General features: G+C 39.8%; 2 protein-coding genes across 3 annotated transcripts; one reads left to right on the top strand and one right to left on the bottom strand.

Moving 5' to 3' along the window:
• Positions 1-4,390: 4,390 nt before the first annotated feature.
• LOC137975316 (neuropeptide Y receptor type 1-like) lies at positions 4,391-7,062 on the top strand. 2 transcript variants are annotated; one of them, XM_068822411.1, is made up of 2 exons: positions 4,391-4,516; positions 5,606-7,062. In XM_068822411.1, the coding sequence occupies exon 2, from the start codon at positions 5,731-5,733 to the stop codon at positions 6,991-6,993; it is 1,263 nt and encodes a 420-aa protein (XP_068678512.1). In that variant the 5' UTR covers positions 4,391-4,516; positions 5,606-5,730; the 3' UTR covers positions 6,994-7,062. The 2 variants fall into 2 exon arrangements, with proteins under 2 accessions (XP_068678512.1, XP_068678513.1); XM_068822412.1 differs by lacking the exon at positions 4,391-4,516 and adding an exon at positions 5,424-5,514.
• Positions 7,063-11,071: 4,009 nt separating this feature from the next.
• Positions 11,072-14,797, bottom strand: LOC137975297 (neuropeptide Y receptor type 2-like). The gene has a single exon (XM_068822392.1). It carries the CDS (start codon positions 14,487-14,489, stop codon positions 13,302-13,304), a length of 1,188 nt encoding a protein of 395 aa, XP_068678493.1. The 5' UTR covers positions 14,490-14,797; the 3' UTR covers positions 11,072-13,301.
• Positions 14,798-15,000: the final 203 nt, after the last annotated feature.

Here is a 15,000-nt window from a genome sequence, read left to right as displayed (position 1 = left end):
CCACAATTTGCTAAAAGCTGTAAATCAACAGTTTGTTTTCAGTCCTCCATTATTGACCTCCAAAGGGGGTTCCTTCGAACCCCTCGAACCCCCCCTCCTACGCGCCTGAGTGCGCGCATTTGAAAGTGCCGGGTTGCTCGTTAGTTTTGAGCGCGCTTCTAACTAAAAAGTTGCCCTACGTTTTTGTCGCGTTTGAATGAAATAAGTGGAGGTTGCGAAAAGATTCTACCAATTTAAAATTATTAAGAATGATACTTTTCACTGCGTGATTATGAGGATGGAAAGTGAGGGTGAATGGAGTTCTGTCATTCTTATCTTTTTGTGACTTTTGTAGTGCTGACTGTCGATCAAATTGTTGGGCGCGATGATGGCCCGCTTTGACCACAGAGACAGGATAGCCACGTTTTTCGAAGAACTGGCACATCTCCTCTGATTTTCTGGAAAAACCGGAGTCATCACTACATAGACGTCGAAGTCTAAGAAATTGAGAATAAGGAATGGAGTTCTTGACGGATGTGACGATGAATACAACAAATAACTGTGAGAATCCGTAGGTTTGTAGTGCACACTAGTACATAGCACGTTGCCTCTAATAGAAACTTTGATATCTAGGAAAGCCAATGAAGTTTCCGAAATTTCCCAGGTATATTTAAGAGCCGGATGAAAAGAATTGATGGAGGTTATAAATTGATCGAGTTCTCTGCTGGATGAAATAGCACCGATGCAATATATCTGGATATACCTAGGAAATTTCGGAAACTTCTGAAACTTCATTGACTTTCCTAGATATCAAAGTTTATATTAGTGGCAACGGGCTATTTACCAGTGTGTACTACAAGCCTACAGATTCTCACAGTTATTTGTTGTATTCATCGTCATATCCATCACAGGTCAAGAACTCCATTCCTTATTCTCAATTTCTTAGACTTCGACGTCTATGTAGTGATGACTCCGATTTTTCCAGAAAATCAGAGGAGATGTGCCAGTTCTTCAAAAAACGTGGCTATCCTGTCTCTGTGGTCAAAGCGGGCCATCATCGCGCCAAACAATTTGATCGACAGTCAGCACTACAAACGTCACAAAAAGATAAGAATGACAGAACTCCATTCACCCTCACTTTCCATCCTCATAATCACGCAGTCAAAAGTATCATTCTTAATAATTTTAAATCACTCCAAAATGATCCCGAGACTGGTAGAATCTTTTCGCAGCCTCCACTTATTTCATTCAAACGCGACAAAAACGTAGGCAACTCATAGTAAGAAGCGCGCTCAAAACTAACGAGCAACCCGGCACTTTCAAATGTGCGCGCTCACGATGCAAAACTTGTCTTTTCATTGTTAACACTAGCAAGATATCAGGACCTAAGCGATCTGTTAAGATCACCGATCGTTTCACATGTACCTCCGCAAATGTCATTTATTGCATAACCTCTACGTTATGCAATAAATTATACATAGGCGAGAGAGGTAGACGACTAGGTGACCGATTCCGCGAACACCTTCGCGATGTTGAGAAGAATGACAAGGATGCATCTAAGCCAGTCGCTCGTCATTTTAATCTCCCTAATCACTCTAAGAAACATGTGGCTATCTGCGGCCTTTCCCTACATCTAGGTACGACGGAAAGCCGCAAGAATCTGGAACAAAAATTCATCTTCCAAATCGGCACCCTTAATCCTCAAGGTATTAACGAACGCTTTTCATTTAACTAATATATTCCTATTTTTCACGTTGCCATGTTACCACCAATAGCGTAGCTCCTACTCTACTATAAAAACTACACGTAACCCATAATTCCTCGATTCGCTCTGACGAAGGGCCAACGCTCGAAACGTCAGCTTTTGGAATCTCTGTACGGTGGCCAATTTTCATTATCAAGTCCGTTGATAAAAGCAAAATTTTTGTACACTACCTCGCCACCGACGCAGCACCACAGTTTCTTTAGAAACTACCCCCTTCAATCATTAAATACTACGACCCTGACCCGAAGTGGTAATCGTGAGGTCTGCGAAAGAGTATTCGGATTTTTTTCCGATATCCCCGAGTCACCTTTGAAGGCGCAATATGATTTTGGACATTTCTCTGAACAGATTTCATACTATTTTGAAAAAGCAGCGAAGAGTCTGAAGAGTGCATAGAAATTTCAAAACCACATTGAAGAACGATAGAATTTTACTGAGCTCGAGCCGAGTAAGAGTCAACTGTACTATTGGAAATAGCATAAAATTTGAAGATTTACTACTTCTATCATTTTCGACAGTGTGTTTTTTTTTTGAGAATCACATTTTCAACAAACGTCCCCTGGCTAAAATTTTTGGGAAAAAAAGAACGACTGAGGAAGTGTTAAGTTTTTTATCAGACCCGTCACGATTGCTATAACTTTTGGACGAGTCAACTAAACTAGAAATTTCTTCAGACCTGAAATCCTCCTTGAACATCGGAACAGATGGCTACAAACTCATTAAAAGAGCGTTTAAATCAGGTGAAAACCATTTTAGCTAAAACAAATTTTAAAGACCTCTGAGCAATTTTGAGAGATCCGGTCGTTGGGTGAAAGATCTTTCAAAACAATAAGAATTGTTTCCTGCCGACACAAAACGAGCACTTCTTGTTTCTTATCGGCTTCTTAGCATGTCTCTAAACGTTGCATGTTCATTTGTTCCAAGTGAAAGATTACAATACTAAAAGAATAAGCAAGCAAATTAACAAAGAGTACCGGGTTAAGAAATAAGACAGACACGTACCCGCAGAAATCCTAAAGAGAATCAAGGGAAAATAATTTTTTCGAAAAATCCTATGTTTGACTCTCAGGCTCTTACCTACTGCGATAGTTGCCTGGCGTCATCAGTAATTTTCTTTATAAGACAAGAAATTTTACAACCTGAGAGTGTCCCAGCGGCCCAAGGATTTCCGAAACAAAGGAACTGAAACAAGGGAAAGAAAAACAAACCCCAACATAAACAAGGAACGATTTTTTATTGAAAACAAGGAAAGATACAAAAGAAGTTAAGAAAGCAAGGAGCACTATCCGTCTCTTGAAGGCCCCAAGCAGAAGTCTTAAATGTCAGTTTTTTAAACCTGTCTTCTCAAGGGGCCACTTATTGACAAAACACAGTAAAAGTCAATGCTTTCCCTCTTTATTTTCTCCCTCTTTGTTTTCCAGCTTACTGCGCCACAATAAGTATCAGATACTTTAAAGCATCCGTGTTTATCTAACAAGGCGGCCTGCTTTGTTATTTAAAAATCAGTCGGTGTTCACAGGTCAGGTTTCTAAAAACAAAGATAAAATTATCGAACCTGGCCATTAACTTATTCCTCCTCATCTTTTCTGCACCACTCACTTTCTAATACAACTACCAGATTAATGTGTCAGACTTAAATAAAAAAAAGCGCATCATGTATTAAATGCCATAAGCGACCCACTGGTTTCTTTATACGTTCTTTATGGGCTTCCTTATCACAAGTATATAGAAATATAGTATATAGATAAGCTGATCAATCTCCACAAACTTGTCTAGTAAATTTTAAGTGGTAAATCAAAAATAGCAAAACTGAAACTGTGATACACAATGGTATTTACGGGGTCGTCTAAATATTTTCCACATTAACGCGTTCGGTTCGCATACATAGTTTTAGTCAAACGAGTTGTTTGAGCTGACGTTTCGTGAGTTAGCCCTTCGCTCTAACAAAACAAATCTCCACAATATGCACGATTGAAAACAAATAGACGGACGCAGGTGTTAGGCGGGACACTTAAGTTTTACCTGAATGACCGTTAATTTAAAACGCCACCATTTCATTTCTTTCTCCAAAAGGAGTATAGCAAGGGATATATCTGATTACAAATCTTAGCAGCTTAATGGCCTAAGTTCCCACTGGTCTCCTGTGCTTCTGGGGTTTTAATCGGAACTGGTCATTCATTTGGTGACTCCTATTAATGCAATGGGACTTCGCTCAGTATACCTGTGTCATAACAGAAAAAAAATCATCATTTGAAAAATAGATACATTATCTTCTTCTCGGATTTTGTTTCTTTCATGGTTTCGCGTTTTCACAAAAATTTCAACTAAAAGGTAGCGGCAGATTTCGTGCTAGAATCACAATTATGAGCAAAACAATTTTAAAATATATTTATAAATATTAAATATATATATATATACATTTGACCTTGAAAGTGCATTAATTAGGAAAAGACCTTCGCACGTATAATAACTTACCAACAGGGTGTTTATGTTAATTGAACACACAGGCTGTTAAATTACAGACACATGCAGCGAAAACTAATGGATACAGACATCCGGTGCTATAGGCCGATTTGACAAACCGTAAGTACGGTAGAATTTATAAGGTACCGTTGATAAAAGTTCTGCCGCAGTAGAATCACGGTAGCAAAACTCGCTCATGCAAGCAAACGTCTATTGACCAGCAATTTAACTTGAACAAAGTTTGAATTCTACTTCTGTTTTCAACCACTATTTTTACCTTTAGAACTCTAAAGAAGTGATTTGCTGCAGGTAAAAGGATGCTTTAAGTTTTTTCTTTTTCTCTTGCCCGTTTATAACTTTTTTTTAGACAAAGAACAGCCCAAAATGAATATGACTTTGAAAGTGGTTTTGTTAGCCCCGGCTTAATTCCGTATTCTGCATGACTCAGTTGCTTGTTTAATATCTCTGACGTAGTTAAAAGTGAGAAAAAAAGGTCCTTTTGTTTTAGCTATCCAGTCAATAAGGTATCCAGGACAAAATGTAACTTGCTAGGTTTCAAGTGAAAATTCTAAAATGTTTTCCTTTAATTGCAAAACAATCAGCTTTAAACCTCTGCAGGAATTTTTAAGAGATCCGGCTTTTAGTGTGTTAGGATTACCAGGAATTTCCTTTAAGAAAGCAAATTGTAAAAGGCGACTTTTTTGGCTTTCAAATCAAGGACATAATGACAAAGCTCAAACAATGAACACTCCTGTGTCTCGCCATATGAAAGTGACGAATAATCAATATTTTACACTGCTGTGCGATAAATGAGTTGTCAAACAATCCCTTATTGCCTTTGAATTACTTTCCTGCAGTTTAGATAGGAAATTGAGTGAATGTGTGAATTTTTGAAGCACGAAAAATCCCATTTACGGAGATGGTCTCGTTTTCGGTGGTCTGGTTCCTTATCAAATTCACTGACACCAATATGTCATGAAACAAACCTTCTGGGAAAAGAAACGCTAATATATCAAGCGAAAAGGCATTGTTTAGATGCAACCGGATTGCTATAGGAAAGCCGACTTTCCAATATAGGCCTGCAGCGAGGACCAATGAATCTTTATCATTGCCTTTTAGTTCATAAGGCGAAAATAATACGCCAGTGCAAATGGGCCATTCCCGGAATTTTTGAGTCATTACTGCATTTGCCATTTTAAATAACCGATGTTTTACCAAAATAAAAAGAGAGAATATTGCCTTACACGGTGTTAAACAGGATGTAAATGAGCCATTTTCGTGGAGCAGTAAACGAGCCAATGTATCCGGTATTACTTTTTCAACGATAGCATAAATGGTGTCGGCTTTATCAACAAAAGCAAGAAGAGTGTGTTTATTTAAATTTTGTTTCCTCAACAGATCTTTATAAAACGCGTAATGGTCAGTCTTCGACACATCCTTTCGAGCCCAGCGAAAGCACCACGAAAAGCCTCTTAATTCAAGACACCGGTTATAGCAAAAACTCTTCGTGTTGAGCCCCGAAGATGCCTTGCCCTGGCAATAGCGTTAATCAGACAATGGCAGTCGCAAGTAACATCACTTCCTCTTCTGCTCCTGAACCAGAGGCACTGCGAATCCTTCGGGTTGTTTCGTTCGGCGTAATAGCTGCTTTTGCTTTGGTTGGAAACTATGTAGTAAACCGAGCAGTGTGGAGAAATCCTGGTCCCAAACCCATTGCGCATTACTTAGTCAGCAGCATGGCTATTGCTGAAATCGTCACCATGATCTGTTTGATTTTTACCTTCCACGCTTACGAGCGTCCATATTCGTGGGAGCTGGGACATACCATGTGTAAAATTGTGGAGCCTTTGCAAATATCAAGTCTGTTGGTCGTCACGACAACTTTAGCCATTCTCGCTGTTTATCGCTGCGTTCTGCTTGTCAAGCCTATGGTAACAAAACCAACTCGTAAACAAACATGTCGTGCTATTCTTCTGTCTTGGCTGGGGTGCATTGGGTTGTCACTTCCTGCTGGATATTATCGTGTGGTGACTGATTCACATGGTGAGAACTGCGAAATTCTTTATTGTGAAGAGTTATTTCCTGAGGGTCTCCGGCACCACCAGAATACCTACTCTATCGTTCTTTTCGTGTTGAACTTTGCTCTGCCACTTGTCATAATCGCGATTTGCTACTCATTGGTCAGCAAGAAAATCAGAGAACATATCTTCGTGATAAAAAGACTTCAAGACGAACAGAACAGGGCGTTGTCTTCTGTCACCCAGTATTCTGTTTGTGTCGAAGAATCTCAAATCGCACAAAGAGGTAGCTTGATCTGCCAGTCACAGTCAGAAAACAAGGAAGAAGTTGAACCGATGAATATACAAAGTGGTAACAGGAAAGAGAAATCGGAAAAGCGAGGTCAAAAGAAGTTTGTCTCTCATGTCAATCTAGAGGAGCAAGATGAAAAAAAAGGAAACTCGGAAAACAAACCGCGGGAGGAGCTTGAGTTGCAGAAACAAAGCAACAAAGGCGGTTTTGAGCTTGAAAACGATCTCTTGAGAATGGTGTATGCCTTGGTATTAATCTTTCTAATTTGTTATATTCCTTTTCAAGTCCAGTTTCTCATGATCGAATTTAAGGTCGAGGCGTTCATGCTGTGGCCTCATAAATACACGTTTAGCAGATTTGTTTTCCTTCTTACTTGTTTACCGAGCGCTTTACATCCAATATGTTATGGAATGATGAGCAAGTTTTATCATAAAGCATTTATAAGAATGATTGCTTGTAGAAAGTTCAGAGAATGAGAGACAAAGTCTCATAGACTCGTAGACATAGCCGAATAGGATTTTTTTTTTGGGGGGGGGGGGTGGGGGGGACGAGGGGTTGGTGCTGGGTGAGAGAAGATTGACTGGGAAACCCCAAGTCTCAAAAAATCTTAGAAATCGAATATTTAGTGGGTAAAAACCATAGCTTTGCACGCCCTGCACGTGCGTTTTTCACTTTTGTCCATTTCTTTGCCGTCGTAAGCAAAACAACAACGTGAAATAGCCAAGTTTTTGGTTTTATGAAGAACTTCAGCACTTGAGGATAAATTTTCATTTTCTCTCCTAAAATAAAGTGCCGTTCCTACTGGTGTCATCTTTGAGGAATTACCACACCCTTGGCATATTAAAAACGTTGAAATAGTCACGAAGCGATTAAAATAACGCAAATTTATATTTTGAGATGACGTTCTCGTTGCCGTCGCCGTTGTCGTTGCTTAAGCTCCCTAATGTTCCTTCGTGGAATACCTTTATAAAAAGATCAAAATTTAAAATATTTACCAAACTCGTCATTAGACTGTTCACAGTACGTAAATGTAAATATGTAATAGAAAAAGCATAATATTATTATTAACCTCGTATGCTTTTAAAAAAGTTGGAAACACTGCTAAAGTGTCCAAGTGAGTACAATTTTATAAAGTATTTGATAAAGACTTTTGCAGCCAATAGTCTAGTTTTTCAAACGTACTTCTATTGAAGTAACGAACAGAGCATAAAGTAGGGTGGATTATTCATTATGGGGATGTATTGTAATACCGTTTACCAATTTTTTCAATGACATTAAATTGTAAAAGGTAACTAAGCAACCATGCAAATAAAAACTAGTATAAGAGTAAAATGCAATGGATCGTGTGTGTTCAGTTTTCAGCTAAAAAGAGAGAGCCTGGGAACGAGGCTGCTAAAATCGCTTTTCTTTGTTTCCCGCTTTTGCATCCCACCATAACTTGCGCGCGAAAAATGTTTGACATATCACGTCAATCACACGAAATTGGGTTTGACGCCAAAATTACAACTTCTCGGGCCTCCTGTCCCAACGCGCTTCAAGATATCGCTTCCAAAATTTTCAGTCCTAATAGAGGATTGTACTTCCACAAATGCTGTGAGAGCAATTTTTCGTTTGCCTTCGGAGACTGATTTTATGGCACTTCTGCCCAAATTAATAATGAGATGAGAGTTTCGACTTCGGTGCGTGATATTTCCTTCAATTCGTAATAGATCAAAAATTTCTCACACGGTATCTGTGACTAAGATGCAACAGACAGGGGCACCCAACAAATCTGTTCCTCACATTATCTGTTCCCCAGAGGAATCTTGCTGGCTGTCAAAAATACAGGTGTTTCGATTAGCTGGCTGGGAAATTTTGTTATTGATAGAGGTTTTTCCTGGGAATTACTGACTTTTTCTAGCATTTCAACCCGAGCTGGCTGTAGAAACTCTGAAGACTGAGGATTGCGCAGGCGGAAAAAAGCTGTTTTGTCCCAGTTTTGTCGCTTTTGTTCGGTCGTTTTCGATTGCGGGATTTGAAAGCGCGCGGAATTCCTGGCTGGGAAATAAATTTGATTAGCTGGCTGGGAAACCAACCAATTTTATCTAGCTAGCTGGGAAATTTCTTGTGTGTCTTGCTGGGAAAAAGGAACAGATAATGTTTTCCCAGCAACACTGAAAAACACCTGAAAATGCCTTAATAACATTTATTTTCATTAACTGGGGTATAATAATACATTTTACAACAAATTGGTCGTTGGCTGCCCCTGAACAGAGTGCGGTTGTTTTCGCAATAAAGCGAAGGGACAGCATCTTCTGCAGCAGACTCGGTCGTTCTGAGTTTGAGGCTTCAAAATAATATTAAATAGCAAAAAAACTAAAAACGTCTTTAAATAATTAACAATTAGTCACAAGTTGAACTTGGGATACGTCGCGGGGACACGTCGCTGCAACATATCCCTACATGTACATGTACCCGCAAAATTTTCATGTGTGTGCAAATTTTTTGATTTTGTCCCTGCCATATGTCCCCGCTATATGACCCTAATGCATGTCGCCTCAGTGTGTACTACACACCTTGTTGTCGCTGCAACATGTCTCTGCAAGATGACCTGTTTGTGTGTGTCCACCTTTAAGCCACGTTCACAATACATGTTAACCCATTGACCCCCAGGTGTTCCCCATTGACGAGTCTGGTCGGTTTAGTCCGGTTTGGACGTCAAAGGGTTAAAAGACCAGATGTTAACTACAACAACAACAACCACATTTTTATCATAAAGATGTGGATATTGGTTAAGTTTCAAATATCACCAAAGCTCACCCCGCAGATCACTTTCCTCGCTGATATCTAGAAAGCTAATCTTGGCGGGGAAAGGCAAAGAAAGAACACACAGAACTAATCGATAATAAGATTGAACACCACTATACTATGCAGATTACACGGACGTGAATTAATTGAGGGTCGTGAAGGGGGCAAATGGGGGCTGGGATTGATCTGATTTTTCGGTCAGGTGAGAAAATTGGATTTGATCACTGGGACCTGGGATTTTGTTAATGGGAATGGTGCGAATGGGATTTGCATTATCAGAGGTCATCAGGTATTAGTTCTGCTCAAAATTCCTGATATCATATATTTCACGAGGTCTTCTTGCATTCCTGGCCACTGCCATGTGAAAGGGAGGACCTCAGTTTCTGATACTGACAGACTTGTTTTTTTAACCTCAAGGCTCCTTACCTCTGATATGGCTTCCCTAGCACAAATAGACTTCCTTCGAACCCACTGCGACCAATGCAATCACTCGAAAAGAAGCTCAGATGAGGTATTGGGAAAGAGCGACATGGTAAAGGTGTCAGGCACAGGAACTGAAACGTCCTTGAACGTACGCTACCGATTTGCAGACCTTCTGCCTTGAAATTGTTGTGGGTCTAGTGAAGAGGGCGAAGAGTTCGAGGAAGATACTGGTGAGGATACGATGACAGTGACTCTGAAGGAGACGAAGAGAAATTCATTCATTCATTCATTCATTCATTCATTCATTCATTCAGAATGCTTTTATGTGCCAGGTGATGGCAGACCTTTTTCGGCGGACACTTGGGTGAGCAATCCCGTGCACCTACAAAATACACCTCTTACGGTTTTTATGGCCTCCGTTCTCCAGTAATCGCATACTTCGTTTTAAGAAATTAATTAAATTAACATATCGATGCTCTAAAATTATATTTTCCCTATAATAACTCCGGTTGGGCATTTAGTAGCAGGGACTGGGATTTCTAAGAAAACTTGCCACTGGGAATGGGATTTTGTCCAAATTTGGACTGGGAAATGAGGTGCCACCCTCCCCCTTCTCCTTCAAGAACCTCTTAATTTCAAATAAAAACAACAGGATCACAGATTCACAAATAGCTCTTTGGGACTCGACTTCCGAGAAACAGGCCTAATAAAAGAAACCTGGTTTCTGAATCCTGGTTCTTTGTGGGAACACTGACAGGGACAAAGCTCTTAATCATATGAACCTTAAAACTGGACGGTTAGCCCCAACCAAGGAATCGAACTAACAAGAGTTCACTGGAAGCTTCCCAAGATTATTTTAGTCAGCCATAAAGAAGGGCCCTTAATGATGTCCTCCTCTTGAATTCAGCGAGTTTAATCTTACCAGCAACTCAACAAGGCGCGTTGTCATCTCCTGTCTTGTCCCAATCATTGTCAGTTTAACGCTTTCTTAGTTTACTTCCGCTAGTTGCCTCACCTGACCTCTTTACTATTCGGATGCAGAACTTTCGGACTTTTTCATGCCAATGAGTGAATTAAAACCGCCCTTACAAAACGTGCCACTACAAAGCTAAGGACGGTGCCTACTATTGTTATTGCGCATACGTTCTGCGCATCTCGAGATACTTGGATTTCCTATGGGTGGTGCTTATTAATACAGGGATATTTTTCAGTGCTCGGTTCAAAACTATGCGGAGAAAGCAGAACTTAGCAAGTGCTCTTGGTATCCAAAAAGAAAATTGAGGGTAACCATGCATTTTTCAGAGACAATCAAGCTTCAATTTGGAAAAGAACGCCACACATTGCTTTGTATTTCAAAGCTTTTTACAAATGAATATTTATTAGTCATCATCAAGATCCCTAGCCATATTCTTTTAAAAACTACAGCGTTGAAAAGTAAAGTAAACGCGAGTTTGTTTCTCTTTCACGGCAAAAAGCAAAATAAAGCAGCGCTTGCACACGTCGTAACTAATGCAGAACTTTCGAATGAGTTCTGATTGGCTTAGAGTTGCTTTGTTGCTAAGTGAAATTTCACACTCTATTGGTTCATTCGGCAAACAAGCTACACTACGTCACGAATGTTTATTCACGATCATCATGTCCTTGAAGCGTAAGCGATCCGTTCTTTCGATAAAAGAAAAACAGGCTATAATTTTGCGATTAGAGAAAGAAGAAAAAGGAGCCAATTTGTCAGCTGAATATGGCGTTAGTAAACGGCAGATATCTGATATCCGCAAGAGCAAGGAAAAGATCATGGCGTTTGCCGACACGTGTACAGGTATTCACAACGGACAGTGAAGATGTAGACCATACTGTTTTCCAAACGATTAAATGTCGCTTTCTTAATGTAATCAGTTTTTGTTCCTCATTAATATTCATATTCTCGATTATCCGGACCCTCGATTATCCGGACTATTTCGTGTAGTCCCAACGAGTCCGGATAATCGAGGTTCGACTGTATAGCCTGTGAACAGGCTCTCTCTCTCCGGCTATCCTCAATCCCATTCCCTCGGAGAGCCTGCTCGCAAGTTAGCATAGTACAGTTCTTTGATCCCTAGTATGTTGTCATGTTGATAAGTGTTTGAATGCAGAAACCAATAAGATGATATAGAACACTAAGAAGATGTGTTGAGATGCTTAAGACGATGCTTGAGGGAACGTATAGGTATTTTCAGTCCTTTTTGGGGGGTTGATAGCTGCTTTAATCATTCAACCTAGGTAAAATGAGGGGAGTAATTGCAGAACTAGTACCCTGTCACTCGAACAAAGTTCTGCGTAGCCGGCTAAGCGGTACTAATTAATTCAAGTTGACGTATGTAATTTATTCAAGAAACAATAATTGCGAATCTTAGAAGCTGGGTACGCGGAAGATAATCAATTCAAGATGGAAGGAGAAGAAGGTATTTTGAAAAGTGTAGTTAACCGAACCGTAAAATGAAAGTAAAAATGTTAAAAGAGAGCTCAGGACTAATCACTGAAACGAGCGCTCAGGCTTAATTATCAATAAACGAGTCGCGGCTGTTTTCTTCACACGATCTCGTGAAAAAAGTAGTTAACCGAACCGTAAAATTCACAATCGATCACTGCTTACTTCGCGACTCGCGTTTTTGGAACGAGAAATACTCTCTTGAATAAATTACATACTTCAACTTGAATTAATTAGTTTCTGCGTACCGCGTAGCCAGCTACCCAAAACTTTATTCGAGTGGCAGGGTAAGCCACGTGTGAGGACGAACACTGGCAAATAAATGATTTCATTTAAAGCTATTGATCTTTGGAAGTCTATCCCACAAAACCTTAAAGATCTGAATGTGTACACTTGTTCTAAAAATATCAAAAATTTCTTACTCTCAGAGCAATATTCAAAGAAACCTGTCTCTTTAAATTAAGTATGATCTCTCGACTTGTCCACCGTACCTCTACTATATCTTACTTTACTATAATTATTATTTTTAATGATGTTTTTTGTTTCCGTCCTCTTTGTATTTCCTCGCCTGTATCAAATGTAACATCAATAGGTAACATGGGGGCCAACTAGGAAACCGAATGGTTTATTTGGCCACCATGCTCAAGCTCTTTTACCTAATACAATAGTAACATCGTCAGCAACTACAAATGTATGTAATTAAACTAAGTAACTACATCAAGAGGAAATAAATTGAATTGAATTGAATTCTGCAGTTGAGGATCACCAATTTAACTTAGGTAAGAAAGGATTCAACGTGAGACCGTATTTCACCGACAACATCTGTACGAGACGTAATTGTCCACGTAAAGTGCAAGGATCCTTTTCGTCTATAACCCGCTTTTCAAACATATACATTTATTTCATTCATGGAACTGGTTGAATAGCATTCTTGGGTTATGATGCAAATGTTGCTCTGATTTTTTGTTTTCGTACAAATAGAAGGGCACACAAAAACAGAAGTTGCCATGGTAACTTGGTCTAATTGATTACTGAGTAACGTAACATCCTAATAACCGGCTTAGGTCAAGAGCCTATGCTACTTGGAACTCAGTGTGAATTTATTTAGATCTATACATTTCGAGGCTTGTGATCTCTACAAGCTATCATTCTCAAAAATGTTCTATGATAAAACTTGCTCATTGTCCCGTAACAAATTGGATGCAAAGCGCTTGGAAAGCAAGTAAGAGTGAAAACAACTCTGCTCAAAGTGTAACGGTGGCGCCATAGCATGAGCGCCTCGACGTTAAATTCGATCATGAGAAAATGAACTTGATATGGAACATAACAAACGACAAAAATAAAGACCAGTACAAACACCAGTTTGAGCAGATCGTTCTCAAGTTCCACGGTGTTTTTGGTGTACACATCCAGTGACTGTCGGTGGTGTTCTTTGCCTTGTTGTCTTCTCTGGTTCTTGTCTTCATTGATATCGATTATATGCTCAAACTCAACTTGCCCTTTACCACCTTTATCTTTGATGGTTGCTAGATGAAATTCCTCCTCTTCACACACTGAGAACTTTATAACAGACGAAAACGCTTGGCAGCTCTCGTCTCTAGCCCTTTTTAACACGAAGATATGTTCCCTGATCGTCTTAGAGATCAACGAGTAAGAAACTGCCATAATCAAAAGAGGAATGGCAAAATTGATCACGAAAAGGATGATGGAATAGGTATTCTGATGGTGTCTTAGGTTCTTAGGAAAGGTTTCTTCGCAATGATGAATGTCACAGTTGGGACCGTATGAATTTACCACCCGAAAATGTCCTGCAGGAATTGACATTCCCAAGGAGCCCACCCACGTAACAACAATAACACAACATGTTTGTCTGTTCGTGGGTTTTGCCATCGTTGGCTTGATGAGTACGACGCAGCGATAGACAGCAAGGATGGCTAAAGTTGTTGTCACGACCATCAGACTCGCTACTTGCAAAGGTTCCAGAATTTTGCACGCCACAGGTCCCAGCTCCCAAGAATATGGGACTTCGTAAGAGTGAAATGTAAACAATAAACAAACCATGCCAATGATTTCTGCAAAAGCCAAGTTGCTGACTAAGAAATGCGCGAAGGGCTTGGGACGAAGGCCTCTCCACACTGCTCGACAAACCACGAAGTTTCCTACCAAAGCGAGGGCTGCTATCACACCAAACACAACAACTCGAACAATTCGTAATGCTTCTGGTTCAGGAGCCAGGGAGAATAAGCTGCTGTTGGTCGCATTCGTTGATTCGTTCCCAGCCTTCTCATAGCAAGTCATCTTTCCTCCGATCTGTACTTGTATTTTCAACAGCTTCTTCAGATAAATCCCTTTCTTCTGGAGTACTCGATGCAAGAACACACTTGAAAAATCGATGGGCGACGTGTCACTCGCTGGTTTAAAAAAACCAGAATGCGTATTTTGAATGTTTCAAAACGATTACAGATTACACTGTAGTGTCAGATGAACTGATATTGACCGCAAGCAGCTAATTCACTTACAGTTACTGACAGACGAGTGGAAAACATTTCGCATGGAAAGCTTCAACCTACTGTAGATAAATGCCTCAGGCAATGAACAATGACAGTCGCTTACTTCATGTATTTTTCGTTCAACTTCATTGAATTTCTGGAACGCGATCAACTGTGACCATATTGAATCATATAATTATTACCCGAGAAAATTAGGAAAACTGGATTTTACAATGAAAAATAAAACAACCTTAAACTTGTAGTTCTTCGTCGAAAGGAGTCAGGATCACTTTCACATAAACTTGGTAATGAATAATGTC

Source organism: Montipora foliosa, chromosome 11 (assembly GCF_036669935.1).
Source record: "Montipora foliosa isolate CH-2021 chromosome 11, ASM3666993v2, whole genome shotgun sequence".
In the NCBI taxonomy this organism is placed as follows: Eukaryota; Metazoa; Cnidaria; class Anthozoa; order Scleractinia; family Acroporidae; genus Montipora; species Montipora foliosa.
Note: the sequence above shows the minus strand (reverse complement) of the source record. Positions and strands in the feature narration are given on the sequence as shown.